At 54.8% G+C, this 20885-nt stretch overlaps 1 protein-coding gene across 1 annotated transcript in view; it reads right to left on the reverse strand.

The window, feature by feature from the left end:
• TBX4 (T-box transcription factor 4) overlaps positions 1 to 14349 on the reverse strand; it is a 34224-nt gene extending 19875 nt beyond the window's left edge. Inside the window, exons 1-3 of the mRNA XM_077787627.1 lie at positions 14338 to 14349; positions 9421 to 9579; positions 8532 to 8626 (exon numbers count right to left, since the gene is read on the reverse strand). Of these exons, the coding sequence (XP_077643753.1) occupies positions 8532 to 8626; positions 9421 to 9579; positions 14338 to 14349 (266 nt within the window). The remainder of the gene's footprint in view (positions 1 to 8531; positions 8627 to 9420; positions 9580 to 14337) is intronic.
• Between the last annotated feature and the right edge of the window lie 6536 nt (positions 14350 to 20885).

The raw sequence follows: 20885 nt of genomic DNA on the forward strand, positions 1-20885 counted from the left end.
CACAAGTGCAGCACAGACGCACCCAGCTCCCTGGTGAATTTTGAGCCACCAGTACTCAGGAGATTAATTGCAAAAATTCCTGGCCTCATCACATTTTGTTCAGACCTGAAACCTCTTTGGACACAGCGTCCATGGGCTGCAGCAAATGCCTTGAATGTGCCAATGACAACATCATCCCTGGGGTGGGGATGTCCAGCACTGGACCAATTTCCTTCCAATTTGTACTCCTTTTTTAGAAAGCCACGCCAGGGGTGCGTGTCCAACCCAGCAGCACACCTTAGGCAGAGGCAGCAGGGCCACTCAGGGAGCAGGGCCCACCAGCCACCAGCCACCCCACAGCTCCCCTGCCCACCCAGGGACCAGCCACGAGCCCTGGGAGCACCCGTGTGATGCACAAGGGACTCAGCACCAGCAGCCAAAGCACCAGCCCCAACAGCCTTGTCTGCAAAACACCAAAATTGACAGGACTCCAGTTTTAGGCACATCCAAACCCATTTCTCCCTCCCTTCAGCTCCAGCCAGAGCAGAAGGGACTGTCCAGGCTTCTCAGCCCTATCCTGAGGGTCTTGTGTGCTCCTCAAAGCTCTCTGCTGGGTTTAGTGGCTCTGCCAGGCATGTTCCTGTCCCAGCCCTGCACTGGCAGGGACAAAGTGCTGCTGTGCCATGGCAGCAGCTCTCACTGCCCCTCACAGGGCAAAACTTAAATCAGCTTTTATGTTCACAAACGAAAGGCGCCCTCAGAGAAAGGGATCATGGGGAAAAGGCCGCAGTGCCTCCTGTGTGAGCAGGACACCCCCTACGGCATTAAAACCCCACAGTCACTGGGTGATGCCCTGGGGAGGGACGAGGGGCTGAGCCTGGCACTGGGACCGTGGGTAGTGGCAGCAGGGTCGGTATCACCAGAGCTTGGCACCACACTGCCACGGCCCCAGCTAAGCCCTTCCCTGCAGATGAAATGTAGCAAAAACAGTAAAAGCCAGGAAAATAAACAAGCAGCACAATTCCACAGGCCTCCCAAGCTTCAAAGATGATGTGCCAGTGAATTATTTGTTCTGATAATGAAGCAGTCACTGCTTAGCTAAGTTTATGCTAGGCACATTTTATCTCTACATGATATTCACAAATTGTTTTAAAATGAACTGTTAGAATAAGCATCTCTTGTTTATTTATTTATACTATTACTACCCAATCCCCTTAACCGTGGAGCAGTTGCTGACACGGAGCCAAAGCTTCTATTATGTTCAAACAAAGTTTAATTGATGTGTAATTGGCTGGTTGGGTTTGGAAGTGAGTGATAAGAGGAAAGCTTTGCTTTTCTTTGGGGCAGCAGTTCCCAGCCTTCCAGGCTCTCCAGGCTTGGCCTCTCTGTGGGCATCTCACGTGTTTTAATGCCCAGATGAGCAAGTCTGCTTGATCCTGGAGAGATGGGTGGCTGCAAAGCTCCCATGTCCAACAAAATCTTTTTTTTTTTTTTTGGGCTGGAGATGGCAAACCAGAAAAGTGGAGAGAATCAGAGCTGATTGAAGAGCTCAAATACTCATCTGAACAATGACTGTGCTGCGCCACGCTGCACATCAGCAACAAACCCTCACCACTCTCCTGCTCACCAGGATTTAATCTGACCTTCACTTAAATGCCAACACCATTCCTGATGTCCCTATGGATGCATTAGCTGGGAAGGGATGTCTCTGACCAGCACAGGGTAAGCAGGGAATTCAAACAGTATTTCCATAGAGAAAACTGCATGGAACCAGGACAACCCAAGCCATGCCCTCACCAAAGGCTGTCAGTGCTCTCTGAAGCCCGTGGATTTATGTGAATTGGTGCTCACTGCACATCCCTGAGATGTGAATGGTCCTTCAGATACTACTGAGAGCTTCCTCCTGTCCTTTCAAGGGAGTAAAAACATCCCCAAGCACTTCAGCAGCTCAGCAGCTGAAATTCTACTTTTTAAGACAATAAGACAAAGATTTCCAAAGACAGACAGAGATTTTTACAATCCTTGCTTTTGGGATGGCCAAGTAAAGCAGTGACTGGATTTTTGGAAGCTCCCATGCTGTGCTGCCTGTAGCAGATCAAGTTGTGAAAGGATCAGAAAACAACTGTTCACTCAACATCTTGGCTAACAAGCCATGTCATGGCTGAGCAACCACCTCCTCAGAACCTGCTGGGCATGCTGAGATGCCTCCAGCGATGCTTTCAGAACACCAAGGCAGGTGACACACCTGTGTCCCTGATAACGACTAATGTGGCACCAAATTCTTCTTGAGACTTGGCCAAGGCTGCTTGAGGATGCTTCTTCTTGTCTTCATTGTTAGAAGAGAAAAGAATGGTGTGCAGAGGCTTCAAGAACTATGTCTCCATCCTGATGACCTTTCTTCATTTTTTCTAATTTCCCTTCTTTCGACAAGTATTTCTTCCACTGACTTAACGCATCTTTAAAAATAATATTCTCCAGGGCAGATTAAAACAAATTTTGGGATGTCAGCTGTTTCTTTTAGCCTTTTAAATGGCATTTCCTTTTTGATAGATTCTTGCTTTCAGAAAATACTTTAAAGAGATCAAAGAGTTTTTCACCAGGGTCCCATTTTCCCAGTGTATCCTAACCCTCAGTCCCTTATTTCTCTTATCACCCACGCCACTCCGTTATGACGCTCTGTATACAAAGTAAGAGCAGTTAACTTTGAAGTGCTGGATTAGCCCATGCCAGATCCTTGCCTCAGAATAACAAACAATACAGGTTCAACAGGAGTTCTCATCAGTAGTTCATTTTTCAGCCCCAAATTCACTGTCACTAACACAAGCAACATTGAACTTTCAGTCTATGGGCAGATAGCAGAGATTTATCTGGTGGCAGGACCATGACCTAGTGATGAGAAGGTCAGACAGTTAAGGGATTTTTATATTTTGGAATGGCGAGGTTGTATTTTTTCCTTCTGGCTAGCACATCTAATTTTTAAATAAAACATTGTTTCTCACATACTTGAGAACTTGGTGAGCTGGATGGCTGCTTTCATGGTCTAGAAACATTTCCTTTCTTTGCCCCATGGTGACTTGAGGCACGGGCAGGGTCCTGGCCATGGGCTGCTTCTCTGGGCTTTCATTTTGCTGCAGCTGAAGTTGAGCAGAGAAGGTCCCACCGCGCAGGAGGATGGAGAGGTGGTGCCAGCAGCACCAACAGCACAGCACAAAGGTGCCTCAGAGAGAACCTGGGCAAGAGCATGGTCACCGACAGCATTTCAGGGCAGGTTTGCTCCCTCTCCAGCCCAGCTCCCTCGGCAGTGGGCTGAGGGAGAAGCGAGGCAGCCTCGGCACTGCTGGAGCCACAGCCCCAGTGTCCAGGAGTCTGAGGCAGCAGCAGAGCCCCAGCAATGGTTGGGACCTTCCCCAGCTGATCTGGGCTTGACCAAAGCCTCCCCTCACCGTGCAGCACAAGGACAAGCAGGGAAAGCTCTGGAACACCCTTAGCTGTGAGCATCCCATGTCTTCACAAAGCAGGGGTGGCTGCTTGAAGAGAGATGTGTATTAGGAAGCAGACTCCCATCCCTGCCCTCCTCGCCGTGCACAAGCTCTGTCTCCCTTGCCAAAGCTGTCGACAACTTCAGCAGCACAGCCAAGAGCCATTGGAGCTCACTCCTGCTTTTTCTCTAAAAGCAGGAGTTTGCCTGAACAGGATAATTCCAGGACCCCAAATTTAGGAGCAAGCAGATCAAACATTCCTCGGATATCTATTTTATTTCTATGTTTTAAATTGACGACTCACATTCCTTCGTTGATCTCGGATATTAAGGTTTGCTTTTGGATCAAAAACCATCAGCAGAAATTCTTGTAACTGCCTCAAAAGATTCTGGACAAATATTTCCCTTTACTTGCAATGAGAACTGGGCATCCATATGCCCTACAGAGCCATGGAAAATTTAACTTTTAAAAGGATTATTCACACAGGAAAGCTGCACGAGCTTAGCCAAAGCATTTATACTTCTTCAGACCTTGATGTCCTAAAAACTAGTTGTATTTTGGTTTACTAAAGTTGATTAGGAACAGATTTTTTTTAAACTGAAATAAGCCACTTTTAAAATGAAACTTGAATATCTAAAGGAATTTGAGTCTTTTCCGCACATGCAAGATGCTTTATCCATTCTATTTTTTTCCTCTGCAGCATTTTCCTACACATGCTTCTTAAAACCTGCTACCATAGAGACCAAAGCTGGCTTTGTACCTGTGCACATCCTGCACTCCAGCCAAAACTCAAATTCAGTATCTCGAGCCTCCTGTTACGCCTCAGGAACTGTTCTGCTACCACAGAGAAATGACACATTATTTTCTCTTCAGGAACTGCTCACAAATATGTGACCAGACATCCTGTGAACTGGCATTTTTTACTGCTGAAATAAAAGCTTTATCAAATTGTTTATCCTTGGCAATACCTGGTTAGAAATTACAATGCTGCAAAGACTGGCACCTTGGGAAAAACCCTAGGAAACAGCTAAATAAATAATCTAACAGAAAGAAGAAATCCTGAGCCAGGAAAGTTGTGGAAGCAAAGATTAACTTCCAGCAAAAATAAAGGCTGAAAAATGAGATTTCACCATTCAAAGAATGGTTTGTCATGAGCTACAAAAAAATCTACAATTGTTCAGTTAAATAATAGCACATAAAAGCAAGAGGATGAAATTGGAAAGCCAGATTTATAGTGAAGTCCCTCATTTGCTTTTTGCTTTCCCCACCCCTTGTGCAATTTCACAAGTGTGGAATTCCTAAAATCCCGCAGGAAAGGTGTGCACCCTGCTAGGACAGAGCGATGCCCCCACAGCAGGGCAGCCAGCGGGGAGGAATCCAGATGTGCAGCTGCATCTGCATTCTCTAATACACCCTGTGCCCTTTATTAGCACCTAGATTGATTTGATTAATTTGATTTAATAGGATCTCACCGACCGGAACTTTTCGCTGGAGGTTTTTAGGGTATTTTTTGGTTCAGTATTTTTTTCTGGGGGAAGGGATTTTTTGGTGGGTTGCTTTGGTTTTGGAGGGGTTTTTGTTTGTTTTAACACACACACACACACAGACACACAGAGAAAGGTTTGTGAACAATTATTTCCAAAACCAGGCACTCACAGCTCGCTGTGGGCGCTGGATTCATTCCCCCCATCCCTGGCTGTGAGCAGGGACGGGAACCGGGATGCTGGAGGGGGGACCGGCAGCGGGAGCGGCCGCCCCGCCGGGTTTTTGTGGAGAGGGGCTGTTCAAACAACGGGATCCCCTCTGCCTCCCGAAAAACCTGCCCTGCAAAACGCCCCGCGAGATGGGCACCGCCTGAAGGGATCACCCGTGGCCGCTTTTCCTCCCGTTCCCCTCCGGTCGGGGCAGCCGTGGGTGCTCCGGGACGGGGCAATGTCTGCACCGCAGACATTCAGCACTTTAAAACCATCAGCAGATAATCCTCCGGAGGAGAAATCCCTCATTAGAGAAACCTCAAAGAGGAGGAAGGAGAGGAAGGCTCTGAGTGATGGAGCCGGCGCCCATCCTGCGGGCGCTGCCTCGGGCGTTGCGAGGGATCCAAGCGCTTTTCTCCAAAGTTCAGTTCAAACATAAACTTTTTATCTTTTGATGATCCTTTTAATATTAAATAATCTCTTTTTTTCCCCTCCCACAATGAAGCTAGTCGGACATTAAAAAGATAGCGAGTGCATTTTAAAGATGTTTCCACTTTATAAATCAAACTTTCTTGGCAACAACATGATTTCTATTTCAATGCTGAGCTTGCTGTGTTCTAGTATCTCCTACAGATCAGTCCTAAGAGGGAGTAATAATCCCCTAAAGTAATTCTCAGCCCTAAATTCTCGATAATTTATAGTTGGCTCGTTCTGTGGAGCCCTACAAAGAACGAAATAAATTACTCCCCCTTTCTCCCCCAACCAAGTTATCAATATTTGCCTTGTTTATACAAAAAAAAAGCTATTTTACACCATTGCCATGGAATTAACGCTTCCGCTGAGCTTTACATTTCCTCTCCATTGAGTGAACTTGTCATTAAAGTCACCCCCCCCTTTTTTTTTTTTTTTTTTGGTTGTCTGAAATTTAAAAATCAGGCTTCCATTTCTTTTCGTTTGTGCCCCTTGAGGTCAGACAGACCTACATTTAAGTGATTTCAACTAACGGCATTCAGGGGCATCTCTGTGCCTGCTGGGAGGGGGATTAGAGTCCTGATTAGTGCCTGCAATTAGCCGCTTTCCCTCTTTCCACACCCCCCTATGCTAAATGCAAGTGCACACAAATCTCCATTAACCATCGTTTTTTTAATTGGCTCAAGAGGAGGTTTATTATAGCGACTCTCTATTTAAATAGCCTGGGTAAAATAAAATCTGCATGAAGTAATAATTTTCCTTTTGTCCTTCGCATGGGGATTAGCAGCAGATTGCAGTTTGTGGGCTGCCCTGCCCTCAGCACGGCCACGCGTGGCATCGCTATGAACCGAGACTCGAGGCACCACGGGATTTAAGTTGTCCGATTTTTCATACCAATTCTTTTGTCTATTTTTGCTGTCGGTGCTGCAGCAGAGCCCAGCCCGGGCCGTGGAACCGAGGCGGGTCCCGGCACCGGCGGCACGGGGGCTGCAGAGCTGTGCTGAAAACACCGATAAAAGCCTTAGTCCTGTATTTGACACCCTTTGCAGCTGAACGCAATGAAAAAAAAAAAAAAAAAAGAAAAAAGAAAAGGTTCTTTTGTTCTGTATTATTCATCAGCATTTCAGCCACTTCCTTCATTATTTTTTAAATTCAAAGTTGTTTATTTAAAAAAATTAATTCTTTTAGCTCGATGGCGCTGCACTGAATTTCGCCAATGGAGAATTTGGCTCGGGTAATGTAAAAAACCCAAATTTTTGCACATCTTGTTGTCTACCCCCCATCCCACCTCCTGAAAGGTGCACTGCCAGCTCCACCGGACAAGGAATGTGGGACTGAGCCCTGTCCATATGGAGCTGTTTAAACAAGCCACGTTAAGACTTACAGAGAGATAACCTGCACGTTTGGGATGCTTAGGATCCAGAATTTGGTACAGATATTACACGTCTCTGCACAGACACACTCAGGTACTATAAATTAAGGGTGAAATATCTGAGGTCTTGATCCCCTCATCTGAGCCGACTTAGGGAGCAGACCCATCCAAATGAACCCGGCTCTTCCCATCAGCAGACGCTGCAGAACAAGCCCTGAGATTTTATACGCCAAAATAAAGTGTGAAAAGGACAGAGTTGCCTGCACCATCACTCCATAAACAGCCACAGAGCAAATAAATGGAAGATTCCTGGGACATACACCCCCTTCTCCAGGGGGAATAATGGGAATTTCTTGCTTATTAGAGTCCAGCTTCCCCACACCAAGCAGCTGCTGCACCGAGCAGCACTGCCGGGACCGAGGAAAGCAGAGGGAAAGTGCTCATCAATCCCAAAACTCCAGTGCCGAGGGTTGGGTTCTGGGTCTCACAGTGTGAGCAGAAACATGGGAGAAAAGTCACACACACACTCCATGAGCATCCACGGCTGCTCTGCACGAAGGCTCAGAGAACACAGAGAAATAAAGCTGCGTAGAAATTATTTGTGGGTTTTTTTCTCTGTTTTCTCCCCATTATTTGAGTGTCTGGCTGCACAGCTCGCTAGCACGGTGTAGAACAAGCAATGGCAGGGCACAGCACTCAGCTATGCTGGAATTAAATGTTAATGCCTCAATTTTTCCTTCCCGAGGCGAGCCCGCTGCCGCCGAAGCCAAGGGCAGATACTTTGGTGCCCACAGTGACACCCGGCTAATTTTCTTGGCAATTAGCTTATTCCTGAGCCGGTGATGGTCTGAGGTTTAATTCTGATTCTTAATTTTCTCACATTAATTCTGTCATCTCCCACCAGAGCAGCCCGGGCAGGACAGGAGCCCTGAGCAGAGGCAGGGCTGGGTTCTCCCAGCAACTGAAGCTTCTGTGAGGCTCTGGTCTCCCTCCCCGGGTGTGCACATTGAGACGGCTTTGTTTTGATAAAAATAATTATTTGTTTCCAAGGGAAAACAGATTTTTTTTTTTTTTTTTTACCCAGAAGTGGCACCCGTTTCTCTTTCAGTTTTGAGATTAAAAGAACCTTCGTACTGCTAAAATTTTGGTGTAGAGTGTCCCAGCATAGGTCTTAGTGCACGGCACAGAAAAGGGAAGGGGGTTTGCTTTTTGGGAAAAAAAACAAAAAAACACCCAGCATACTTATGCTAATTTCCTAATTTAAAAAATAATAATAATTTAAAAAACATTATCAGAAAGAATAGGGACTAAATGTTCCAAACGACTCCACAACATTTTCTTGCATCTACATTCCAACTGCCACACTCAAACACATGTACAGTTTACACTGAAAAAAATTATCTTACTGAAATCTGCAACCACAATTATATTTTTTAATGCCACTGACTGTGGCAGCTCTGCAAAACCCAGTCTTGGCAAATAGGACATTTCATAGAGATCAGAAGCAATACATGTTTGCAGGGAATTTTCACTAACCTGCCTGCTTTGGTTATTATCATTTCCGTGCCAGCTTCATGAAATTTCTTCCATAGCTCCTTCTCATGGAGATAGACTTTAATATTTTCTATTGTCTGTAAAAAAATTTAAGATAATGAGAACAGCAAGAAACGATGGCGAAAACCTGTGAGAAGGGCTGGGAAGGGCCGTGGAAGGGCTGGGGTTGGGGACACTCAGGGCCCGCGCTGCAGCCGAGGCTCCGGGCAAAGCCACCAGCCTGTGCGGGAAGAGGATGGAGTCTCAAAAATTCCACTGTCCTATGCCAAAAATAAGAGAAACAAACGGAGGCCGGTTTTAATTGCAGAATTTCACAACCAGGCAGGACACTGCGGCTAAATGGAATTTTTTTCTTTATTTTTTTTTCTTTTTCCTAGGGGAAAAAAAGTGTGCTGGGGTAGACTCGCCCTTAGCCTCCCAAAAACCGGGGCCAGGAGCAGCCGCGGGGACAACGGATCCGCGTCCAGGAACGCTTTGTGGGTTCCGCGGGATGCCGGGGACATCGCATCCGTGCGCGGAGTGAAGGCACAGAAGCCGCGTTTTATTTAGGGATGGAAAACCCCCAGCGAATTCCCCGCCGGGCTGCAGCCCCGGGAGGAGCGGCGGCAGCTCCTCCACGGGTCGGGCCCGGCCGGCCGCGACTTTCAGTGCTCGGATTCGCCCTTTACCGACTTACGCACCGACGGCGGGCTGTGGACAGGGAAAATAAAATTATAGAATAAAAAATAAAACCAAAGAAACGTGAAGAAAAATGAGCTTTCCTCGCAATCCCTCCCCGCGTCGTTGCCGGGGGAGATGCGCGGCGGCGGGCCGGGCTGCTGGCGGGGGTGAGGGCGCAGCAGGGCAGGACGCGGGGCCGGACGGAGCGTACCTGCTCGGGGTCGGGGAGCTGCGGGCTGCTGAGCGGCGTGCTGCTCCCCCCGGCTACGCCGAGGACGGGGGAGCCGGCGGAGGTGTCCGCATGGCCGGGCGCGGGGGCTGTTGGAAACCCTTCCTCGGTTTCAGACAGGCTTTTCTCCTGGAGCATTTCCTTGGGGGAGAGAGGTGCAATGTTAGCTTGCCACGTCCAACCCCTGCCCCTCGCCCAGCCCCGGGCACGACCACCTGCGAGGTCAGGCCCTCCCGGCCAGGCCCGTGGTCGTTCCTGGGGCGGTGGCACTCGGCGACACTGGGATGTGACACCGCCGGCCCCGGGTGAAAACGCTGTGCCCGGCAGAGCCGGGCCGGGCCCGCCAGCCCCCGCGGGGGAGCTGCCCACGCGTGGCTGCGCTCCCGTTTGATGCCAGGGCCGCACACGTCTGAGCGGCCGCAGCCCCTCAGCCCGATTCTTTCTCCCCTCCGGTACCCGGCGGGGAGGGCAGCCCGGCCCGGTCGGTGTCTCTGCCCCCGTCCCGTCGGGGCTGCGGGGCTCCGCGACGAAGCGCTGCGGCGGAGCCGGACGGTGTAAACAGGGGGAGTGCTGGGCTCCGAGATAAAAGGGCCCCTCTTAAACTTGGACGGAGACTGGGAAAAGCCAATAAAGATAAGGCCTGACAGCTCCGCCGGGGCTGCCGCGCATCAGCGCCGACTTTTACAGCGCGGAGGGACGCGGCCGCCCGCCCCGCTTGACGGACAGACAGACGGACGGGCAGCGGCGGCGCGGAGGGGGAGCAGCTCCGAGGGGGTGCGGGGTGCCCATCCCGGGCACTGAAACCGGCGCTGACCGCGGACCTGCGGCCCCGAGGGAGCGCTCCTGACCCCGGCCCGCAGCCCCGGCCCCTGCCCCGAGCCGCCAGGGCCGAGCCGCTCTTCGGGACAGGGGGAGAGAGGGGCTGGGACCCCAAACTGCAGCTCCAGCAGAGCTCCAGGGAGAGCGGGGCTGGCACCCCAAACTGCAGCTCCAGCAGAGCTCCAGGGAGAGCGGGGCTGGCACCCCAAACTGCAGCTCCAGCAGAGCTCCAGGGAGAGCGGGACTGGCACCCCAAACTGCAGCTCCAGCAGAGCTCCAAGGAGAGCGGGACTGGCACCCCAAACTGCAGCTCCAGCAGAGCTCCAGGGAGAGCGGGGCTGGGACTCCCAGCTCCTCCATTCGCACCAGAATTCCAGGGAGAGCTCCCTGGAGCCGTGGAGCCGGACAGCCAGCCCGGCTATGTGCGAGCGGACACACACACCCCAGCGACCAGCCGCAATCCCCAGGGCAGGGAGCACCGAGCGGGGAGCACGGTACAGGGCTCAATGCCCCGAGAACTCCGCCGGTCCCTCCGCTCGGCTCGGAGTGTCAGGACGGGGCGGCCCCAGCCGAGGCGCGGATGGATGTGTCCCGGTGTCCAACCGCAGAGCGGAGCCCGGTGACCGGGAGGGCACAGGTGGGAGGGAGGTTGTCCGCGGCGAAGCCCGAGGGCAAGGCTCCAGCCCCGGACCGGGAGCGGTGCACCCGCTACGGAGCAGGTTGGCTGGCGGGGAGCAGCGGGGCAGGCTGGCGGCGGTGTCCCGCCCCAGGCCGGGGCTCGGCGGGCTGCGGGGAGCCCCGCACCCTTGGACCCCCCGCTCCCTCCCGTCCTTCCCCCGCACCCCGGGAACTCACACGGCCGGCCGAGGGGCAGGAGGCGCAGCGGGGGGCTCCGGGCTTGGCCTGGGGGCGGCTGCGGCATGAAGGGCATCCGCGGGGTGCTCAGGCCGGGAGCGGCTCCGCGGCCCCCGATGGCAGCGGCGTGCGGAGCATCCCCCGCTGCGCGGATTCACTTTCCCTTGATCTCGGCGGAAAATGTTCCATAAAGATCCAGTTTGGGGCCTTTCGACTCCCTCCCTCTTTGTCTCACCCCCCCCCCCCCTCCCTTTTCCTTCCCCTCCTGTTGCTGACGTTGCCGCTGTCAATCACATCCCCTTACACCGACTCTGGCCCGCTCCGCCCGGCCCGGCCCGGCCCGGCCCCGCGCCCGCCCGACGGTCCGCACCGGGGGGCACCGGCGGGGGCCGCGGCCGCCCGGCCCCCGCGCACCAGACCCGGCCGCGGCCTTCCCCGGCCCGCCTCGGCGCTGCGCCGGGCCCGGCGGCCAGCGGAGCCGCTCGTCGCTCCGGGAGGAGCACGGGGAGAGGGGACATCCTCGGCACCACCGCGCCCTCGCAGCCCCGACGGGCCTGGGGCTCCCCGCTGCCCGCCGTGCGGCCGGGCAAGGCCGGGGCTGCAGCGGGGCGCGTAGGCCGCGCTCGGAAGGGCACCCGCCTCGGCGGGACCCCGCGGCGGGAGCCGGGATGGCCCGGGAGAGGTGATGGGGAAGAGCCGGAATCACGCCCGGGCTGGGCTCCCGCCTCAGGAGGGGCCCACGACCCCCGTGGGGCTGCCTGACCCTGCGCTGCAACCAAAGCGTCCACGCCCGCCGGCCTGCGGCCTGCCTTGTCTGCGTGTCTCCCTTGCGAGCCCGGGGACGAGGACAGGGCTCCCCCTCCTCTCCATGTCGCGACAGATTCCACGACCAGGCAGAGCTGGGCGGCCACAACAGCGCTCCGGCCGGGCCAGGCCGTCAGGGCCGCCCCGAGGTGAGGGCGGCAGGGCAGCGGCCCCTCACAGCGGCCCGCCGGAGCGCCTCACGCTGCGGCCCGGGCTCCGCCTGCTCGGGGCTCCCGCCGCCCCGCCAAACCTCCTGAGCAGGAGCAGAACCCGTGCGGGAGAGTTCCCGAGTGCTGTCGCGACTTAAGAGGGCCACTTCAGCTCGGCTGTCGCGATCACCAAGGCACAGGCGCGCAGAGCCCCTCACAGCCGGACCGCGCCCTACCCCTGCACACAGGCCTGTCGCGACAGCTCCACCTCAGTGCCCCGCGCTGTGTCGCGACAGCACCGGGCTCTGCGCTTCACCGAGCCCCTGCTGATCCCCCCCGCGCCCTTACCCGAGCCGGGGGTCCCGGGCGGGGCCGGGCGCCGCTCGCTCCCGCAGCGCCGGGCTCACGGGGACCCCGCCATGGGCCGGCGGGGCTGGGGTCTCATCGGGCTTTTCTTGAAAGTGAATTTAAACCCCAACTCACTCCCACCGTCACGTGGTGCCGAAATTGGGAACAGCAGCAGAGTAAAAAAGTAAAGTGGGGTCAACCTCGTAATGAACCTTTTCCCCACTCCTACCAAAAAAAAAAAAGGAAAGGAGGGGGGAGGAAAAAAAGGGACCCGAGCGGGCCGGGAGATGCGAGGCGAGCGGATCTCGCAGGAGCCGGCGGGATGGGACAGGTGAGACCGGGCCGGGGCGAGAGGGGACCCGCGACCGTGCTGTCCCCGCACAGACCGAGCCGGGACCGGGAACGGGCTAAGGCTCAGGAGCCCTCCCGGCGAGGGGCAGCGAGAGGCCCGGCTCCGCCGCAGCTCCCGGGAGCTGCCCCGCTCGGTTCCCCGCCTGTCCCGCAGCCGCCCCTGAGCTGCGGGCCCGGTCCGTGCCAGCCCCGCGGGCCGGGCTCTCCCCAGCGGGGCGGCTGCCGGGCTCCACGGCAAGGTGAATTTTGGTGTGACTCTGCAGCCGGTACCGGGGGCTGGGCTTTGTCTGGATGGGTCTCCCTTCAGCCCTTCCTCCCGCAATCGCGGCAAGGGGAATTGGAATTGCCGGCCGATGCCTGAGCTTACCGATGTTAAATGCAGTATTTTCCCCCGTGGCAAAACGAAAAAAAAAAATATATATAAAAGAAAAAGGGCGGAGGGGGCAATCCCAGGTGAGGAGGATTTAATTAAAGCAAATCCAAAGACTCTCAGGCCTCCTTCCAGGCTCAGACTCCCCCGTCGGTGCGTACGGGGATGCAGGAGCGGTGGGGTCGGGCCCGTTCCCCGCCGTGCAGCCCTGGATGAGTCCGGCCGCGCTCGGCTCACCGTGCCCCGAGCCCGGGCAGCACCTGCCGGTAGCGGGCTCCGGGATCGGTTCCTCTGGGGCTGCACAGATTTCCTCATCCCCCGAGCAGGGGTACGGGGCTGACACTGAGGCGTGAAACGTCCTCGTCGAACGGAGCCCGCGGCTGCGGCAGCTCCGTGCGCTTCCCGAAGGCTCCGGCAATTTGACGGCGAGGCGGAACCAGCCCGACTGTCATCACCCGGCAGATAAACGGCCGGATCCCCGACGGCAGGGTGGCTCCTATTCACGGCTCATCAACGCCGAGCCAAGGGAGCGGTGGGAGGATAAGCCCCGCTTTCAGGGACCAGCGCTCCAAACCACTCATCACTGTCACCGAGCTCTCTCATGCCTTGGCCCTAAAACACCGGCGATTAATAAAAGTTTACTGTCGCTTTTCTCCGAAGTTACACTCAGTCCGCGGGCCGGGGAAACCTGAGTGGGATCCGTTCCGCGGGATGCTCCAGCGCTCTTCCAGCCGCTGCCCCTTTCCGTGGCTCCTCTTGCCCCGAAGAAAACCTGCTTCTCTTCCCCCTCAAGAAAAGCTGCCAGCCACGACGGAGACGAGGAGGGAAGCGAGCCCCGAGCCCGCACCCGGCGGAACCGCGCGGCCCCGACGGCGGCGGCGGCTCAGAGCCCCGTGCGAGGCGGAGGGCGGCGGGGGGAAAGTCAGGAGCGAGCCTCGACCGCGTGGGTTGGCAGAGATTTACTGACTTGAGAGGAAACTCACCGGTTTACACAGCTGAGAAGCGTTTGAATGGATGTGTACTGAGAAAAAGTTGCCGAATTTGGCCAGTAACAAGGCTGGAAGAATGGAAGGCTAATGCTGAGTTATGCATAGACTCGGGAGGAATTACACAGCATCAGAGACTTGCTTCTAAACAGCGACAGTGCCAAATTTCTAATAACTGTGTAATATGCTTATTTATACCATACAAGGACTTACAAACCTCATTGTGCATAGCAGCTGGGTCATATTTCTTTACCCTTCCATTCCTCAGGCTCTTTTGCCAAGAGACTGGTACCAAACACTTCTAGGCTGAAAGGAAAACACAAAATTTAATCGCAAAGAAACGATGACAAGGAAGCGTGGGTAAGATACGGGCTGACGTGCAGCCCTTTAATCTTAAGCATCTGCCTAAAATAGATGCACTAAGGGGAAATTGGAAATATGCACCGCTTGAAATACAAGTGATTCTCTGCTTCTAAATCGTTCAGCCCAATTATCCACATGTATTTCCCTGACCTGGGCACGTTTGTAGGCTCTAAGGCTTTGTTTTAAACTGTTAAGTAAATATTTTAACGAATGTTTTAAAACGTTGTAAACGAATGTGCCGCTCAGTCTCGCACCAAGCTCCGCTGGAACCGGGTAAATCAAACGAAGAACCATATTCCGATTTGTTTTTAAATATTTGGGGGGCTATTTGTTAATTTTGTCCCGGCGTACCAAGTGTACTCACCCGTCGAAATTTCAACCAAAGCTGTGCAAGATGCAGCCCGGAAATGTTAAACCTGTATCCAGAAATAATTAAACTATGAACGAATATTCATGTATGTAGACATTTTTTTAAAGCTTAAGCATTTTAGAAATAAAAGCAAACAATTGTGGAATTGGTTTAATTTTTTTAACTAGCCCTCATTTTGTCCAAATGCTCTAGACTTTTATTTTTTAGTACGCTCATTTTTTTTTTATTTTTGAAAGTAGCATATAAAAAACTAACGTTTCAAATCAACTGTACATTTTTTGAAGGAAGAGATTTTACCATGAGCTTGGCAAAGTCTTTGTAAGAATGAATAGTCCAGAGATCACTGCCCTGCTGAGCGTCAGACCGAGATAGTTCCCAGTGGTATTTCCCAGCCAAAGCTCTGATTTAACTTCAAGATTTACATACATACATATAGGAAGAAAAAAAAAAAAAAAAAAAAAAAAAGAAGAAGAAATACTCCATCTATTTTGCAATAACTTTTTTTTCTTTTTTTTTTTTTTTAAGAAAAGAGCCCTAAAGCTCTGGAGGGTGGGAGGAGGCAAACGGAGCTGGAATGGGAATTATTTAAAAAATAAAAAGAGTACAAAGCCCAGCACGCAGAGCTGGTGATTTCTCTGCAGCCTGGCTTCCAGTGGCACAGCAGCCCCAGCTCTGCTTCCTGCACCCACCAAACTCCTGTGGGATGAGGTCTGAGCACGGGATGGGGGCCAGGCAGGCCCTGCCACCGCTGCTGTGCCACTCACAGAGCTCACTGCCCCTGGTCACAGCATCCCTGGTGGCCACCGCGGGGCCTGGGGGGCAGCCCGGGAGAGAAGGGACCCAGGTGTGGGTCAGGGTGGCAGCCAGATGTGTGCATGGAGAGGGGACAGCAGCCCCAGGGCAGCTCAGTGTCCTGTGTCACCTCGGTGGGGTGGAAGGAGGACACGTGGAACCTTCTGGGTGAAGCTGCTCTGGAGCACCTGGGCTGTGGGCAAAAAAATGAGAGGCACCAACCCACCAAGGGACAGCACAGCAAGTCACTTGTCACAGGCAAGAAGAAAAGAGGAGAGCCTTGTTTTAAGCCTTGCATCAGAGCAAGAAAGTGCCTTAAGGCACTGCAAATCCAGGCCAGTAGCCTGGCAGAGCAATGTGCTGTGGCTCTGCACGGCGTCCTTGGCATCACCCACCCTTCACCGTGCTGGGACTGGCAGAGTCCTGCCCAAAGTGATTATTCCATTTGTGCTGGGCATGAGGACGAGCTTATTGCTATGGGAAATCACTGTCCTCCAGGGTAAACAGAGGAAAATGCTGGTCTGGGTGAGAAATTCCCAACGCAAGGAATGAAGGCAGCCAGCTGCCAGCTCTGCCTCTGCCCTGGAGCTGGGGATAGATGCTGTCCAAGCCCCCAGTGTGGCACGGTGTGATGCTCTGACTGAGCAACCAGGGCCTGGGGGGCCAAAGAATCTTGTTCCAACATCAGGGCCCCCTCAGGGGCCAGAAACCCTGACCCACAGACTGAGCAAGGCAGCCCAGCAAGCCCTCCCACCCCACCAGAGCCTGCTGCTCTCTTTGGCCAGTCCCTTTCCCCCACGGTGCTGCCCAGAGGGAATCTTTCCTCTTTCTCCCTCAGCCAGGGCTGGACCCACAGCATGGCAGGGGGTCAAAACAGGGCTCAGCACTGCAGCTGTGGGGAGGGAACAGAAAACACTAAGCCAGGAGCAAACAGGCACCTTTGCCAGAGAGCCGTGCATCACCCTCCTAGGGAGCAGTCCTGTCCCGAGGCCTGGCTGAATCACCTGGGGCAGGTTTAAGGGTGTGAGGCTTTCAGAGCATGGAAGGCAGCCAGGATTTCAAAGGGCAGAGGGGAGCAGGGAGCAGCAGGAGCCGGAGTGCAGAGGCTGGAGCAGAGGCACAAACATTCATCCGGATGTGGAGCTGCTGGGGAGGAGGCAAGGGGATGGAGGAAGGCGAGGTGAGAGGCAGATGGGAGCAGAGACAAAGGAGTATGGGGGTCTGGGGAACAGGAGGCTGGGGGAAAGGGGCCACTCTGGGGAAGGGTTCTGCTTCAAGGGCAGCACACATCACCAGCCAGGCTCTGGGATGTGGCAGCTTGTTCCCTGCTCAGTCTCATCCCTCCCATGCCTCCGTCCCACTCCCGGGACACTGATGTGAAACACATTCCTTGGGCTGCAGTGGGGCAGGGCCAGGCCTGGGACAAATGCTCTTCTCCATTTTGGGGGTTTTCCTCCCTGCCCAGGGAGTGGGTTTGCTCTGAAAACAGGGTTCAACCTTAGGGGTGCTCTTACACCCCCAGTAAAGGGACAAAAACTGCAAAAATGTCCCACATTCCCATTTCTGGGGAAGGTTCTCAACAGAAGCAAACAGGAAGGGAAATGATAGCCAACTGGGATGGGGCCCAGAAGCTGGGAATTTCCTCCTCCTGAGACATGGCTTGCTGTGGGACCCCAAATTTGCTGCAGGTAAAATGAGGGAAACTGGTGAGAGGGGAGGGATGAAATGCTGGAGCAGCATCTGCCCCTGGCTCCAGCAAGGAGAGAAAGGATGGCTGAGATTCATTAAATAAAGAGACAGGAAAGCCTTGCTTAAGGAGCTGTCTGGGAAAGGGGCCATTTCAGGCCTGCTGTATACAAGTGCCAGTGATTTGGGGCCAGAACAGACAATTGCTAAAATTTCCTCCAGGCTCCGCTGTGCGAGGAGCTGCTCTCAAGCAAAGCAGCTACAGAAAGTCATGGGGAGCTTACTGGTGTTTTTCTGCTTGGGTTCTGCTTTTCTGCTGGCTCCATCAGAAGGGAAGGAAAAAGATCCCTCAAATTAGGAATTTTTTCTCACCCAACAGCTCAGACCACTGACCTGGCGGTGCAGAGAGGATGAGGCAGCTCCTGCTGGAGGAAGGGCACAAGAGTTTCACCATGCAGTGGGAGCAGAGAGGGATGGAAAAGGGATTTCATGATCCTCAGGATCAGCCTGCACCTGCCAGAAACCAACAGAGTGAAACTGGGGAAGAAGCAGGAGCGGTGGGGACAGCAGGAGCTGTTCCAATGGAGGAAGTTTGCACCACTGAACTTCAGCACAGCCACAGCTACAGAGTGCAGCTGCTTCTGCCCCTGCTGTTCCCTGCTCTGACCTAGCAGCCAGGCAGGGAAGAGAGCAAAATGGGCTCTGCCCCAAACCCCAACCCCTGCTCCACCACCAGAGAAGAGGGATCCACGCTGAGACCTCTCACCTTGGCCCAGGTGATGAGGCTGCTGCAGGTCTGCCAGCTGGTCAAGGGGCTGGCCTGGCTGCTTTGGAACATCCTCACGATCATTCCCCACCTCTGACACATGATGTTCATCTGTTTCCATGCTGGTAAATGGCTGGAAAATGTTGGCCTGAGTTGGGAACATCAGCCTGAGGAATCACCTTGGCCAGAGGGTTGCCCATGGAGCCTCAGGGACTGTGGGGACAGCAAGAACAGAGCCAGCAGCAGGATGGTCCTCTCTGATCCTGACAGCTGGGGAGGGGTCCATCCCCTCTCTCCTGTTTTGCCACGTTCCTGCTCTGAGCTGAGCCTAGAAAGTGTAAAAAATCTGGATAAGAAACGCCGGTCAGTGCTTTCCACAGCAGCATCCTTCATCTACAACACATTCTCAGCACCTCCAGCCAAGGAGAGGGCTGTGGTTTTGCCTCTGTGCTGGTGCCACCGACAAAGTGCAGAAAAGCCTCAGAGCTCGAGATAAATGCCCTGAACCAGATGAAATCAGCCGGGAACACCTGATCCTCATTCCCACAAGGTTATGGTTAAGGTTGCGAAATGAAGGAAGTGCCGCACTGGCATGCTGGCAGCAAATCAAAGCAAATGACATTAATTAAAGCAGATGTTAGGAATAGGAAATTAAGCTAAAGCAACATTTCATCTGTAGCGTCTTCTCCGGGCACTTTAGAAAGGGTATAAGTTTACTGTAGAGAAAGAGAAATGAGGAGGCTGGTGCAGAGGATAGATGTGCGGGAAGTTAAAAGAATTAGAGGAGAGTTTTAAAAGCTTTAGACTATACATTCAAGGTCATGTTCACTCTCTGTATTTATTTTGAATTGTGGGTGGGGGGGAAGGCTGAGAGTGCTGGCTGGCACTGCAGGAAGACTCGGGCTAACATGGTCCAAGTGTCCTTGACAAGGGGGCTCAGCCCCGAAATTGGGACCCTCCACACTCCTCCCTGCATGCCACTGATGGACCTTGGCACCGGCTTTGCAAAAGTAATTTCCCAATTTTGCTTTTCTCAGCTCACTCAGCCCCAGAATTTACAGAAGCTCAGTGCATTTCTCTGGGCAGCTGGGGACAAGGGCACCACTGTCCCCTGCACAGAGGGGAAACTGAGGCACACAGCAAGCACGGGGCTGGGAGCACTGGCCTGAGCTGCACTCCAACCCCGTGAGGAGCCAGAAAAGCCCCTCAGACCCTCTCCCACGGTCTGTCTCAGCCACGGGCCCTCCCTCCTGTGCCCACCCTCGGGGCTGGCAGCGATGCCGCAGTCCCGACCCGTCGGGGCGTTTCTGGGGTTGCACTGACGTGCCCGTGCCATGCCGGCTCATCAGCCTTTCCCAGTCAGGGAAAAGTCACTGTGCTGGGCTGCGAGCGGCCCCGTGCCAGCTCACGGAGATGGCACCGTGTCCCCATGGGAAGGGGGTGACATCCCCTCTGCCCCACCATGCCATGAGGGGTGCAGGACCTTTCCAGCGCTCTCCTCACCTCCCCTCTGCCCCACCATGCCATGAGGGGTGGCAGGACCTTTCCAGAGCTCTCCTCACCTCCCCTCTGCCCCACCATGCCATGAGGGGTGGCAGGACATTTCCAGCTCGCTCCTCACCTCCCCTCTGCCCGAGCGGTGCCATGAGGGGTGGCAGGACCTTTCCAGCGCTCTCCTCACCTCTGCCCGAGCGGTGCCATGAGGGGTGGCAGGACATTTGCAGAGCTCTCCTCACCTCCCCTCTGCCCCACCATGCCATGAGGGGTGCAGGACCTTTCCAGCTCCTCACCTCCCCTCTGCCCGAGCGGTGCCATGAGGGGTGGCAGGACATTTCCAGCTCTCTCCTCACCTCCCCTCTGCCCCACCATGCCATGAGGGGTGGCAGGACCTTTCCAGAGCTCTCCTCACCTCCTCTCTGCCCCACCATGCCATGAGGGGTGGCAGGACATTTCCAGCTCGCTCCTCACCTCCCCTCTGCCCCACCGTGCCATGAGGGGTGGCAGGACCTTTCCAGCTCTCTCCTCACCTCCCCTCTGCCCCGCCGTGCCATGAGGGGTGGCAGGACCTTTCCAGAGCTCTCCTCACCTCTGCCCCACCATGCCATGAGGGGTGGCAGGACCTTTCCAGCGCTCTCCTCACCTCCCCTCTGCCCCGCCATGCCATGAGGGGTGGCAGGACCTTTCCAGCTCCTCACCTCCCCTCTGCCCCACCATGCCATGAGGGGTGGCAGGACCTTTCCAGCGCTCCTCACCTCCCCTCTGCCCCACCATGCCATGAGGGGTGGCAGGACCTTTCCAGAGCTCTCCTCACCTCCCCTCTGCCCCACCATGCCATGAGGGGTGGCAGGACCTTTCCAGCGCTCCTCACCTCCCCTCTGCCCCACCATGCCATGAGGGGTGGCAGGACCTTTCCAGAGCTCTCCTCACCTCCCCTCTGCCCCGCCATGCCATGAGGGGTGGCAGGACCTTTCCAGAGCTCTCCTCACCTCCTCTCTGCCCCACCATGCCATGAGGGGGTGCAGGACCTTTCCAGCTCCTCACCTCCCCTCTGCCCCGCCGTGCCCGGGGAGCGGAGGCGAGGCGGGAGCCGAAGGAGCCGGCAGCGCCCCGCAGCTCTCCTGCCCCGCTGCTCCGTTCCCCAGCGGCTGCCGCTTTCCCCGGAGCCCATAAATCCCCATCAACCGCTGGCCGGGCCCGGCGCGGGCTCCCCGCGGCGCTGTGTCCGCGATGAGTTACGAGGAGCGAGCGGCGCGGCCGGGGCTCCGCTCCAGAGGCGCAGCGCTCCGTC

The sequence above is a fragment of the Lonchura striata genome, chromosome 20, assembly GCF_046129695.1.
Source record: "Lonchura striata isolate bLonStr1 chromosome 20, bLonStr1.mat, whole genome shotgun sequence".
Classification (NCBI taxonomy): Eukaryota; Metazoa; Chordata; class Aves; order Passeriformes; family Estrildidae; genus Lonchura; species Lonchura striata.